Source organism: Haplochromis burtoni, unplaced genomic scaffold (genome assembly GCF_018398535.1).
Source record: "Haplochromis burtoni strain Fernald_Lab_line unplaced genomic scaffold, NCSU_Asbu1 Contig_139, whole genome shotgun sequence".
Lineage (NCBI taxonomy): Eukaryota > Metazoa > Chordata > Actinopteri > Cichliformes > Cichlidae > Haplochromis > Haplochromis burtoni.
Window position 1 is genome coordinate 1,288,345 of NW_024582500.1, and position 13,939 is coordinate 1,302,283.

Here is a 13,939-nt window from a genome sequence, read left to right on the forward strand (position 1 = left end):
GCTACTGGCTGCTAATTTCACATTCAGACATTAATTAGTCTCCTCAATGAACTCTTGGCAAAGAAAGTCATGCTATTCATTCTCTAAAGTAAGTGTTCCTGAAAGAAGCACAAGTAAATTGTTGGATCATAAAAAATAAGGAGGGATAATGTCATTCAGGGAAAAAGGCCAGTTAATATTTTGTTACTCTATTTCAGTTATAAATTATATACATAGAACCAATATAGACAAAAGGTAAATGCATTAAATTCATTTTGCTTTTACTAGAATAACGATACATTTGGAATTAAAACCTCTCTCTAAAATAAACCTACAAGCCCCAAAAGTCTTCTACCAGTAAACTAAATAAAGAGCTAAATAAAGACCATTATTTGAGAATATAAAGTACAATTTTGGAAATATCCAATTTTTCCTTTAAGCCTAAGTAATGCATAAGATATATTAAAAACTCAAAGTCTATTTAAGTAAGAAAAAAACCTCCTTTTTTTTAAAACTGATGTGTTCTTGGAAAAAAGCAGCAGTACTCCAACCCCAATCTGTTTACTGCAACATACAAAATATGCCCAGGTAGTTTTAGATCAGTCTGCAGACATTATGCAGTTTTTATATAGTTGTTGTGTGCGAATATAGCCCAGCATTCATTAAAAACTCCCAAATCTTCTTGGCATGTACTGTAAACGGCATGTTCAAACAAAATAGTCATGTTCAACAAAACAGTCACTGACTCAATAAATAAGATTTTACCATACAACCACTGCCCCTGGCTTGAACCCATATTTAACAAGTAACAGCTGATGTGACCTGCTGTGAAAGAACAACTAGTTCCAATAAGAAGAAGAACAAGAAAACAACTATTCTCAAAAAGGGAACTAATTCTAGGGTACAACTAAAACTAATGTGCTACGAAATGAATGGTGAGCGTTGGTTTTTAAACATCTCCAGTGGTGAGAACTGTGTTCTGGGTTTGTTTCATCAAAGACTAAACAGCTCAGCATGCGGCGGTGTGATGGATGAGGTAATAAAGATAATGAAGGGAACTCTGAAGCTGCTTCTCTCGGTGCCGCACCCTTTCTAAAGAAGGCACTATGGGTGCTTCGCCATCTCCACGACCAAGAGTCAGCTCTGCAACCCCTGTTCCCAAATGTCTCTGAAGTCACAGCTGTCTGTTGTTTGGTTTCTGAGAGAGTCATAAGTGGGACTCATCCATTCAAGTTAATGCTGGCGGCTTGTTATTCTACTGCTGAGCGATTTATTCACGGTGGAGTGGCACTGCTCAAAGTATCATGGCCTTTACACTGTGCACCCGAGCACACGTGTATTTTTGAATACGTCATATCACTCCAGAGGCAGCATGTCCCTCACAAGTCCCACACAGCAGATCCACCTCATTTCTTCCCCTACGTTTAGCACTGACCTCAAATCACAAGCCGTGGTGCAAAGTGCCGCGGGCTGTTTCAGCAGTGCCCACACATCACGGCTTGAGACAGACTAGAGGTAGAGGTAGCTGACCCAGTACACAATGTTAAAGAGCAAGAACGAGGTGGGGAAGAAAACCCGGGAGTAGGCATCCAGCTCACGGATGTTGACGTGGATCCGTCCTTTCCTCCAGCCGCCTTCTTTACACTCCTCATAGCAGCAGAAGAAGCTCTTGCAGTCCTTTCCATCCAGGCACTCGTGCAGACAACTGTCATCATAGTCATGCCAGAACAAGGAGTTGCCCATGGGCATCATAGGCCGAGGGGTGGGACCCATGTTGAAAGACGAGTAGGCCTAGGATAAAAACGGAGAGAGAGAATAGGTGAATTAATTAAGACTTACGTAATCTATTTCCGAAGCAATGACTGTCACATCAAAATTACAAGCCACAGCTAGGCATAGAAAGTCCAGATCGTCAATGCGGCTAGCAATCTTAGGCTTTAGTTAGTCAACAAGTGTACCTGATGTTCGGCTTCTAATCTCAGTGCTAGTCCAGGTCCAACATCAACAGCCAATTTGTGATCTAGCTAACATCATTTTTGGGGGGCGGGGTCACATAACTCCATAACCCAGAGATATTTTAGAGGTACTTGAAGACATTTTTTGACACTAATATAAAAGTAGGATGGCAGTGTCCTTCCAATAAGCAAAACTGATGGTTACCTAGTGATTACAATTTTTCACATTCAGTGACCAACTGCAAGTAGTTGCAGCAGCCAAATTTTAATCGAAATGCAATTGCACAGGTTGCCTGGTGGGAGACAACCTGTCTCCACACAATTACAGTCAGACTAAGACTGACAGAATGGCAAAAGTTTGCATATAATTGACTACTAATGTATAAACATTGTAATGTATTGCCGCACAGCAAGAAGGTCCTGAGTTCAATTCCAACATCAGGCCGGGGTCTTTCTGTGTGGAGTTTGCATGTTCTCCCCGTGTTTGCGTGGGTTCCCTCCGGGTACTCCGGCTTCCTCCCACCATCCAAAGACATGCACTTAGTGGGGATAGGTTAATTGGATAACCCAAATTGTCACTAGGTGTGAATGTGTGAATGAAAGCGAGTGCGAATGGTTGTCTGTCCCTGTATGTTCGCCCTGCGACAGACTGGCGACCTGTCCAGGGTGTACCCCGCCTCTCGCCCTATGATAGCTGGGATAGGCTCCAGCGCCCCCCGCGACCCTGAAAAAGGATAAGCGGAAGCGAATGGATGGATGGATGTATAAACATATACAGATTGTCAACATGCTGCAATCAGTTGGTCAGTCTGTGCTGATGAATGTTAACTGCAATAATAGACTGTGGTTAGCCCAGTCCATGGGCAAACTCTTTGCTATGTCAAAATGCAAGGTTGCCAAGCTCCTGTGTTATTTTTCTGTTAAAATTGTGTCCAGTAGCAACTATATCACTATATGTGGAGAGATTTCTGAATGTCTTTTTCAAATCTATGAGGTTCAGGCTGGACTCTGAAGAAGTAGTAAATGTGACTTTCTGTTTAATGTTGATTTCTGAGAATACAGACAGCAACAAATTTGTGATAAACAAATACTTTCTTGTAACTGCCAACTTGACCTTATTGCCATTTTATCATTGTCTTGAGGCACCAAACATACTTAGAAGACAACAGCTAACTGCAAGTATTTGCAAACCTTGTCACCCAAGATTATAAGTTCATTGCATACAGTTACAATAATTGTGGTTGGGCTGTGGGCTCCAACCACCTGTAACTGTAGCATTACACATATCCTGGCTATGTTGCAAGCCTTTCTTTTTCTTTTAGGTAGTTAGTGAATGTTAGTAATTTTATGTCTTTATGCTAAAAATTGCAAAAACGAATGCTAAAATTACATTCTTCTTTCCACTTAAATACTTTAGGTTCAAAACTATTTCACATTTTGCCACGAGCCTGGGCTACTTCTTTGTAGGTCACCAACTATAGTAAAACAATGCAGATACTGACGTATATTATCATCATTAGCCTAATAAGCTAGTTGCACGACATAACAAGAAGTCTCGAGCAAAACCACTTCATAAAAAGCTCCATTGTTCAGATGATTGCTAATATTTTCAAGCAGTGACCTTTTTGTTGTATTGCACTATATTTCATTAAAGTATTAAAGGAGAAATTGTGCCTTCAGTAAATTACCACACTCTGTATGATTTATCATTTCTCCAAAATAGAAAGATTATAAAGACACAAAGCCATGGCATATATTTATCGATGTGTTTGAGTGCTTAAAAACTCCAACTTTCAGCACTCAATTGATAAGCTGAATAGATTTTTGAGCGATGCGCCATTCTCATATTTCTCCTGTTATTAGTTATAACAAAAAAGAATAAAAAACCAGTACCAACAATAACATTTTGTGTAATCAATTTCTAACAGCACAAGGATTTCTGTGATGTTGAAATTAATGACAGTGTTCAATCATATTGTAAACCAAAGAAATATGTTTTGTTATTTTTTTCTTTCACATAATGCAGCTGTAGAAAGAATTTTTGAGACCCCATTGCCAAATAAGTACCTCCTGAGAAAATTTGTTACATGACTCTCTCCCTGATGTTTATGAAATCATGCGAGACCAACTAATTGGGTTAAAATCTTTTTTAAAAGGTTTCCCGTCCTCCACTACTCTGTTGAAGGAAGGGTGGTAGGCGAGAGAGAGGAATCGTTAGATGTGTCGTGTGGAGTAAGAAATTTGACGGAGTGGGCAGTACAAGGGAACGACACGAATGGTGGTGATTTGGGAGGGGGGGGGGGGCTTTCCCACAGACAGAGCGGGCCAGAATACAGTGAAGAGTCAGAGATGCAGAGGAGGGGACTGTATGTAACACAACTTAATTATTCAGCCTGAGCTGGCAGTCTGTTTTAGCCCTGAGACACATTCAGCAGAACTCCTCTACACTGGGAGAAAATAATGAATAGGGAGGGGATCTGGAGAGAGGGAAATGACAGCAACAGTGGCTGACTCAGTGTTAGTAGATGTGCGCCGACGCCATTAAAGCATTCGCGGCAGGTGCAGCCTTGAGAACGCCCACACAGAGTGGTAGGCTCTCATACAGGAGTGGCGGGTAGAAAAGAAATGCATTCAGCTGCACACATGTGCTAATACAGACATGTCAAACTCCTGGGTAGATATTGTGTATTTCCCATATATATATATATATATATATATATATATGGGCACCCTATGGATCAAATCAATATCAGTTTTTGAAGGTTGGTGTGATTACAGCGAAGACAGTGAAAGAAAGTATTCAGTCGCGTTCTTTCCTCTTCAGACACCTTAACCACTTTACACCCACCGGGTCGTCAGCAACCTGCTAGGGTTTCGTGTTTCATGCATGAATTTGGCATTACAGTTTTGTTTTTCAAAGCTTTTCCATTTGGGTGTTCCAAATAGGCAACAACTTTGTAAAAGGGCTAGACCGTAACCTATCATTCCTAAACAGGTAACTGGAAATGTGGTTACAATGAAAACACAGATCTAAAAGGGAAACAAACTGATAAAAATATAGTCTGGTCACCTTTTTTCTACTTATGACAAGATGGAAACTGTGGAGATGTGCAGGAGTAGGAGTCCTAACAACAGAGTGAGGAAGAGGTGGAGAAAGGTGACAAGTAGAAGTAGAAGAAGAAGGCTGTAAGAAAATATATGGAGGGACATAATTAGGAAGGGAGAGATTCAATGATTCAGGTAAAGTAAATAGCTACTTTGACATTGAGCCACTGCAATAGCTAAACTTCAGCTTTTAATTATCACATGCTGTAGTGCAAACCAACTTTCCTAACCCAACAACGACTGTACCAACCTGATTAAAACCTGTTTTAATACCAATAATCAAACAAAATGAAATATATACATAATGTGTATGTAAGAGCGATCATGGTGGGCTGTCTGGACTTAAACTGCCAGGACTGATTTTATTGTTGCAGTCCAGCTCTGGTCTGTAGTCTGTCTTTATTTGTTTGTGGGTTTCTGTTCTTCTCGGAATCCCTTCTTCTCTTGCTATTGTTCATATGAAGGCTGGACCTAGCCTCTTTGGCTTCAAGTACCATTTTATAGTCTTAAGCAGTGTTTCCCAACCCTGTGGAACCACGGCACATAATTCACATTAGAAAAATGACAAGGCACACCACCAAAAAAAAAAGTCACAAAAAGCTTATTGATACTTTTTCCCCGCACACCAGGTATAGTGGAATTGGCTCGGTTTGTCCCCAGTATACCTTGTTGCTTTCTTCTGACCGCTACTCATGCTAGGGCCTTCATCTGGGTCGGAGTTTTCTCCAGGACCCAGATCAGATTGACTACTTTTTTCTTTTCAAATATTTAGTTATTGCTATTGCGCACTGTGTCGTTTCACAGCATGACTATTATGTCATTTCTTCTTCATCTTCGGACTGCCAGTCCGAAGACTGGCTACCCAGAGTGGGTAGCCAGTCATTCTCTTCCACTCTTCCTCTAGTGGAAGAGAATGTAATTGTTCTGCCGGTTGCTTAGACCAGCGGTCCCCAACCTTTTTTTGCGCCACGGACCGGTTTATGTCCGAAAATATTTTCACGGACCGGCCTTTAAGGTGTTGCGGTTAAAAACAACAAAATAAAACCAGTGCCAGTACCATAAAAAATAAGATTTATTCATAACACAGGAAAAGACCCAGGGAAACCAAGTTAACGATAAAAAAAGATGAAAAAAATCACAATAAAAAACTATAAAAACCCTAAAAACAACAAATTTCACATCCACCTCAACTCTCATGGCCTGGTACCAAACGACTCACGGACCGGTACTGGTCCGTGGCCCGGGGGTTGGGGATCGCTTGTTTAGAGTACTAATTAGGTGGAACCAGATAATCTTCCACGGCACACATGATCATTTCTTCGGCAAATACAGTGGTTGGGAAACAGTGGTCTTAAATTTGGGATTTTGGCTGCTATCACACAAAGAGCACTGCATTCTCATACAGTAGTATATATTTCGTTACCCTGTATTTATACATGTGCAATGACAATACAGTTAAATCCTAATCCTAATCCTAGTGACAAGCAGTGTTGGTCAAGTTACTTGAAAAAAGTAATCAGTAACTAATTACTGATTACTTCCCCAAAAAAGTAATCCCGTTACTTTACTGATTACTTATTTTCAAAAGTAATTAATTACTTAGTTACTTAGTTACTTTTTAAAATCATGATTTACAACCTGAATAGGTGATAAAGCGATAGATCTTTCAGCCCAATTCTACTTTTTCTGCATAATCCATCATACAAAATGTAATCAAATGGAAAAGTCTCTTTTTAAAACTTGTTTTGTTAGTTTTAATCTTTTAATTTTATGCATCAAGCAAATATTTAATTATATGCAACATTCTCTGACTTGAATAAATTAGTTTAACATTTAAACCTATTTTCTGCACATTCCAGCACATAAAATAAAATATTTTTTGTGTTTACACTCAGTCTTTCAAATAGATGCAAGTAAAACACAGCAGAAAATAAATAAAGTCAAAGACTAGCAGTCCTGTTGCTCTATTTTCACCTGTAAAGCAGGAGTAGGGGAAGGCGGAGGTTTACCCTGGTGCAGGTGTGCCGCAGCGGTCAGTGGAAGAATCCATGAGTTTCTCTGTGAATTTCCCATTACGTCGTAGCGCACTCGGTGCTTGCTTGGAAGTTTAGGGGTTTTTTTCACTGTAAAAAGAAGTTTTCTTCCCACGCACAACGGACACTAATGTTTTTGTCACTTTTTATGGAATCTAACTCAAAGTAAGGTCAGTACTTCCACGCTTTAAACGCTGCACGCTCACACTCTCTCCCACACTCGATATATTATCCATTGTTGATCTGCACACAGCTGTTGCCACGAACGTCGCACTTGCTTACGTCACTGTCATGAGACATTCTCGCAAAAAATCACGGTTTTAGTAACGCAGTAACGCAGCGTTCCTACGGGAAAGTAACGGTAATCTAATTACCGTTTTTGCAATAGTAATCCCTTACTTTAGTCGTTACTTGAAAAAAGTAATCAGATTACAGTAACGCGTTACCGCCCATCTCTGGTGACAAGTCCATCACAATATAGCTGTCCCCTAACATACCCTGGTTTATTTTCTGTTTTACTCTAAATGGGACCATAATTTACAAAATGAACCTCAGGTTGGATTGAATAAGACTTCAAGCGAGTGATTGAGACCATAAACCTACTGAAAAACTGCTTACAGAGCTCATAAATCAAGTGAAACATAGGCCTGTTTTCTCATAGCCTTCTATATAATCACACTCCTTTTTGCAAACAATAAGTCTGGTGGTTGTTAGAAAGAATGCAAGTTTGATGCACGCGGTCCTCCTTTTTGCTACTCATTACTCATACACTCACCACAGGCTTACCATTCTCTTCTTTGGGGGAGGTCTGCGTATACTGTAGGAGTAGTAGTTGAGCATGGCGTACTCAATCATGGCAGCGAAGACAAACATGAAGCAGACGGTGACAAACAGGTCCATGGCGGTTACGTAGGACACTCTAGGAATAGAGTTTCTGGCCACTGTGCTCAGCGTGGTCATGGTCAGCACTGTGGTGATTCCTGCAAAAGTAACAGAAGCATGAGGATAGGAAGGAGAGTCACTTCACAAAGCATGCACGATGAATTGCTGGTCAGCAGTAGGATGACCCATGTGGATGTCAGTGATTATGTAACATGTGAGCAGCACTTTATTAATCGCTATTAATAATGCATATGGGGTATTCTGGGTAGATGTCCCCAGTCTTGCATCAATCCTTTCTATTAAACACCCACAGCGGGATACGTTTTGAGGGTGGTGCAGCAGAGCGGTCGTAATTATCAAATGATTCAATGTAATTTTTCTTTTTATTCTCTCTCGTTCCACTTACGATCAAAATGATGTTTCAAAAAGAGATCTGTGGGTTAAGCACTTCTATTACACAGAGGCTTATGAGGCGGATCCTGAGTTGTCTCTGGAGTGGTGCAAGTAGTGCAGCCACAACTCAGCAAGCACATTCCTGTGTTTGGTATTTCTGTATATCTGCAAAGGAATGTGATTCGGGACCAATCGGATAAATAGTTGTTAAGATGGCCAAAAAAGAGTGACACACATGGAGATTCCTTGCAAATACCTTGTTTGCATGGGGAATACAGTATATTTAAGAAAACAACTACGAAAAATAAAAAGAATCCTGTTTTTTTAGTAAAAAAAAAAAAAAACAGCAAAAAGTACAGTTTATTTAAATTCTACATTTTTTTTAACATTTCTTTCTATCCTGTTTACCTTTTGTACCAAAATGACTCATCACTATTCTGATATTTTATTTTTATGCTTTTTTATTGGTCATATCCAATAATTCACTCATTCAGCCAAAGTTGAACTGTCCTGATGTAGTCCTGTCTCTTTATAAACAACCAAATATCAGTTTTCGGTGTTTGCTGTTGAAGAAACAGCTCAACAGCAAACAGCAAATATGCTCTCAAATACATTATCATTGATTATATCAGTGATGTGTTCACTGACAATGTTTTCCCATCAAAAACTCTGCACTTTTCACAGTTGTATTCAGACACTGGAAACACTTTACTTCAGGTCAGGAAAAAAAACAGCTTCTCCGACCTAAACCTAAACCTGAAGTTGCATCTGAACTTAATCCAGAGCGTAAACCCAAATCTAAAAAGCTTTGTAGTTGTATATAATCATCATTTTGATGACTGTGTTGAGGTCAGTGAAGTGAATGATTTAATTAGCCATGGTTGCTACTTCCTTTTGGACTTTTCTCTCTGACATGATCTTAGTTCGGGCCTCGAGTTCGGCCAGTGATGATGGTGATAATGGTTTTGTTCTCTTGCTTTCATTGCAGGGTCTCCTGCAGATGCAAAGTCTTCTTTGCCTCTTCTTTTGAAAGCTCATCCGCGATGTTGCTGCTTTCCTGTTTTTGCTCCTCCATGACTTTATGTAAACCAAAGCCTCATGCTTAAAAGTATGAGGCTTTGGTTTTATGCAGTTCTTGGTCCAAATTCAGTGGCTTTTAATTTTTTTTTTTCAAAGAAGGGTCTCATTGGTGCAGAGCTTAACTTTTAAGCTCAGTAACTTCACAACTGAACCTCTGCTGCTCTTTCAGGTGTCGCTGTTCCTTCCCTGGATGAGCAGATCAGCCTGTCTGTGTGTGAAGCCTCAGTGGTTTAGGTTGAAGACTGCACACACAGCTCTGCAGCACTTCTTTCTTCCTGCAGGTCTTGGATAATCTTGTCTGGTTTAGCAGTTGTATGATTATTATCTGTGTTAGCTGTGTTGTTCTCTTCAGTACCCACATTTGAGGTTCTCCACTGTTTTAGACTTGGACTTATGACTGAAAGCCTCTTCCAGCTGCTCCTGGCTGCATGTAAAGCCAATCCAGCTGAGTCTTAGAGTCTGAAGTTCTGCTGTTTGCAGATACCAGTCTGGTATACAGTAACTGGTATCTGCAGGTAAGGATGTCCTACATTAGGTATCTGAGAGCACTGATCTCTCTTGTATCATATGGGACTCTGTCCTGATTGGGTCTCAAAGTGGGATTGGCCTGGTGATACCAAGTCCCCGTATTAAGCACAGGGTTACCTCTTATGACCCCTGCGTTTTCCTCCATATGCGTTTGCACTTTGGCCATTGTAGCATCTCCGTATATTATGCATTTATGTTTTTTGGAAGAATTCCATTTTTCTTTTAAAACAAAAGACCAACTAAAAATAAAGTCTTTTATTTTGAAGTATATGCTAAATTAGCAATATGAGGGCCAACTCTGTCAGATAACAGCAGTAAACACTATATAAAAACAGCTCATTAAATATTTAAAATTTAAGGTTTATTAAAACAATAACAACCTTCTTCTGGAAATGTAATTATTTATTTGTTTTTGGAGAATTTGTTAATACAGTTAAAATAGAAAAATCTGTCCCCCCACAACCTTACCTACTTCGGGAATTTGAACCCATATCTAAGGAGACTAAGATTAGCCCTTTTTTTGTATACATCAGTGCTAACACAATAAGGCACAAGGAGACATAGGCTATGACTAACATGGTGTAGTTGCTTTCATATTTTTATGACTGGACAATTTGAAAACTCACTTTTATCCATCCATCCATTTTTTGCTTACTGTATCTGCTAGTGTATCCTTACTAGTGTATCTAGAGGCAGGGCACACCGTGGACAGGTCGCCAGCCTGTCACATGGCTGTAAATGTTGTGTAAATGTTAAAAATAATAGCTGCTCTTCATTTCCAAATTCCTCAAATTAACAATAAACTACTAGAGATGGGGAAAGTAGTGGGACCTGAACATTCACAAAGAGAAGTTTTGGAAATATGGAATAAGATTTTTAAAAAGCTTTCTTTGATTTTGTTGTGATAAATATACCACAGGTTTTAGGCCATACAACCTTGGGGGTTCTATAAAGTGTTAACTATTGACTGGTAAAAAAAAAATTTTTAAAAACCTGTCAAAAGCAGGCATTTTTTTTTCAACAGTCTGTTATACTGTTTTTCCCCTGAAATTCAAATTAGGTTTTGAGCTATTGACCCACTCAACCACAAAATATAAAAATAGCTGCCACTTTCAGTTATATAACAGCAGCAGTGGCAGAGAACATAATGCTGCTGTTGAGTGAAAACATCGGCATAGTTGTGCAATGCTGAGCATAATGAGTGCCTGTCTTTCTGTAGCCTGACCAGAGCTTGCTAATCTTTGCTAGCACAGGTCCACAGTGGCACCACGTGTCTCATGCAGGTCTGAAATGTAAACTGTAATTCTACAAATTCTAATAATAATATACTGTTGTGTGGTCACCACAGCCATAACACATTAATAATGCCTGAGATCAGATTACCAGAGATCAGAGAACTGACAGACACTCTCTGTTATGTAAAGACATCAAAGACACACCTGCGCAGATATACAGCAACATGGATAATGAATCATAAATGGACATAAATAATTAGGCTCTCTTCTATATTATATAAAAACATGGTTACAACCGGGATATTACTTAACAGCCACAGTGTCTGTCAAATAAATAAATAGGTTACTGAACAAAAATAATGACTATTCACAAGATACTTATGCGTTAATAATTAAGTAGTAGCAAAACGTGATGGCATTGATCTCAATCAATATTACTGCTGCAATGTTGACATCAGTCAGTGTCTAAGGAGATAAGACCTATGAGTCAAAATAATTATGAAGAAGTCAAAATTTAAACACAAAGTCTGTATGGTTAAATAAAAAAGTTAATTTGGAAAAAACAAAGTAGTGAAAAAACCTCAGTCTTTAGATTGGGGACATTTTAGGCTCTGGTTTCTGGATTTAATCAAATGTAGTAATACAAAAACTATGACCTCCTTTTTCTAAACCAAATTAAAACAGACAATAGTTAATAACATGCTACTTTAAAATTCAATTAGGAGATAAAGATTTCCTCTTTAAAATTTAACATGCCATCTACTACTTTAGCCTTCTATCATGTCACATGTCTAGTTAACTGTGTCTAACAATTAATTTTTCTTTAGAAGAAATTGGACTCTGTGATTATGTAATAGCGAAATGTTAAAGCGGCATTCTCCACTGCGATTTATTCCTGACTATTATAGTGAGAGGCCGCGTCATGCTGACAGTTAACATCCTGACTGATGTACAGAATGTGGTCATTAGTCGGCCTCTGGAGAGGCAGAGCTCTCATCAGTCCACTTTTCTTTTAATGACAGTGATGAGTGATGGAAATGAGGCTGGAACGCTTGCATTAGCTTGACCCCTACAGCAAAAAAAAAAAACTCACACTGAATTGAAGATGTGTAATAGCCATGTCGGGCAATAACTGCCAATCACCTGCTAAAAGCTTGTGCATAATCACCGTAACTGGAGAGCACGTTACTTTGGGAGGTAACCAAGCTCTTAAAAAATAGTAATAACAGCGATGTTCAGAATTGTATAATGGTTGTATTTATTTTACGTAATAATATTCCTCACAGTAAAAATGTCAAAAAGTCCATCCAATTAAAAAAATGGGCAATTAGAGCAATCATTAAAAAAAAAAAAAACTACAGCAAAACAAAAAGCCTATTCTATCTGACCTTCCAAGAGATTAACATCCACCATGGAATTCCAAAAACCTTCCTAACACCCTTTATTTGTCTTTCAGTCCTGTTAGCTATTTGCTATTTAAAAGACTACGAGGCCAACGTAATAATGTCTGTTCATTTCTATTACATTTGAGTTCTTCTGTCTACAAAGTAGATCTCAGTAAAATGCTGTGATTGTTGTCAATTTCGCAGTTACTGAAATACTCAGACAAGTCTCCAACCAACAATCTATTGGGATCTTCCCATACAACCATCTTTAGGGTTTTGCAGAAAATATCCAATGAGCTGCAGGCTTATTCATTCTCTGGCATCAGCATGTTTGTTGCTCAAACAGCTTTGAGCTGCATACAAAGCAGCAGTAACTAAAATAGTAAATGGACTAGTGCTTTTATAGCTCTTTTCTACTCTGAGCTGTCAGAACGGTTTTTACTTTATTCACCCAATCATGCTGATGCGAGTAACTCATCAAAACTCCACAGTGGGTGAAACCCACTGATGAGTGAAACCCACTGATCAAAGTCCACTGATCAATTATGTGGCACTGAATGCACATGTGCTGTATCAAGCATGCACCGGGACGAAGGAAAGACGGGTGGACTTCCTGGTGGAGCTTGCAAGACTGGGGAGAAAACACTTACTGGTCTGATGATTCTTTATTTCTGTTGTGACATTTTAAAGTAGGGTCCTAACATGAAGCATGGTTTCATCTGGAGTGTTGTTGCCAATCACATCAATTCCTTCTCATGTGTGCATTTTCTATTGGCTGCTTGCAACCTCACTAAAAATAATTTTCTCTCAGATTGGCTTCTGGAACATGACAATGAGTTCATCATACACAAATTACCACCACAGTTACCAGGTCTTAATCCCAAACAGCCGTTTTGAGATGTGGCGGAACCAAAGATTTGTGCCGGATCTGACAAACTGCAAACCCATCATGTCATATGGGTATAAATCTGTTTTGTAAGTCTATGCCATGAAGACTTAAGGCATTTAAGATGGCAAAAAGGGTTCTAGCAAGGTGTACCTAATAACAAAAGACCTCTGAGTATATTTTCATTACAACAATTTAACTTTGCAGGAGTTATGTTTGCATTGATCAGTTACAGTGTTTCCAGTTCTCTGCTGAGATTTCCAGATCTTCATTCTTGTTGCGAAGGCTGATGAGCAGGATGCAAGAAGATTCTGAAATTCTGATAGGATGCCCTTTGTCATCATTATTTCCACAGCTGTTTGTGTGGATCTGTCTGGAGGTAACTTTTAACTGTGTGTTATTGTGTCATTAATGGCACCGTGGAGTAATTACTCCCCATGGTGTCTTAAGGGAGACCGCTGTGTTCGCTTGGCGACAT

At 39.2% G+C, this 13,939-nt stretch overlaps 1 protein-coding gene across 2 annotated transcripts in view; it reads right to left on the minus strand.

Moving 5' to 3' along the window:
- Positions 1-490: 490 nt before the first annotated feature.
- Positions 491-13,939, minus strand: part of LOC102310751 (gamma-aminobutyric acid receptor subunit gamma-3) — a 177,525-nt gene continuing 164,076 nt past the window's right edge. Inside the window, exons 9-11 of one of the 2 annotated variants that reach the window (XM_042224484.1) lie at positions 7,859-8,052; positions 5,005-5,118; positions 491-1,770 (exon numbers count right to left, since the gene is read on the minus strand). In XM_042224484.1, coding sequence (XP_042080418.1) covers positions 1,489-1,770; positions 5,005-5,118; positions 7,859-8,052 — 590 coding nt within the window. In that variant the 3' untranslated portion in view covers positions 491-1,488. The remainder of the gene's footprint in view (positions 1,771-5,004; positions 5,119-7,858; positions 8,053-13,939) is intronic. The other variant, XM_042224485.1, reaches the window with a different exon arrangement.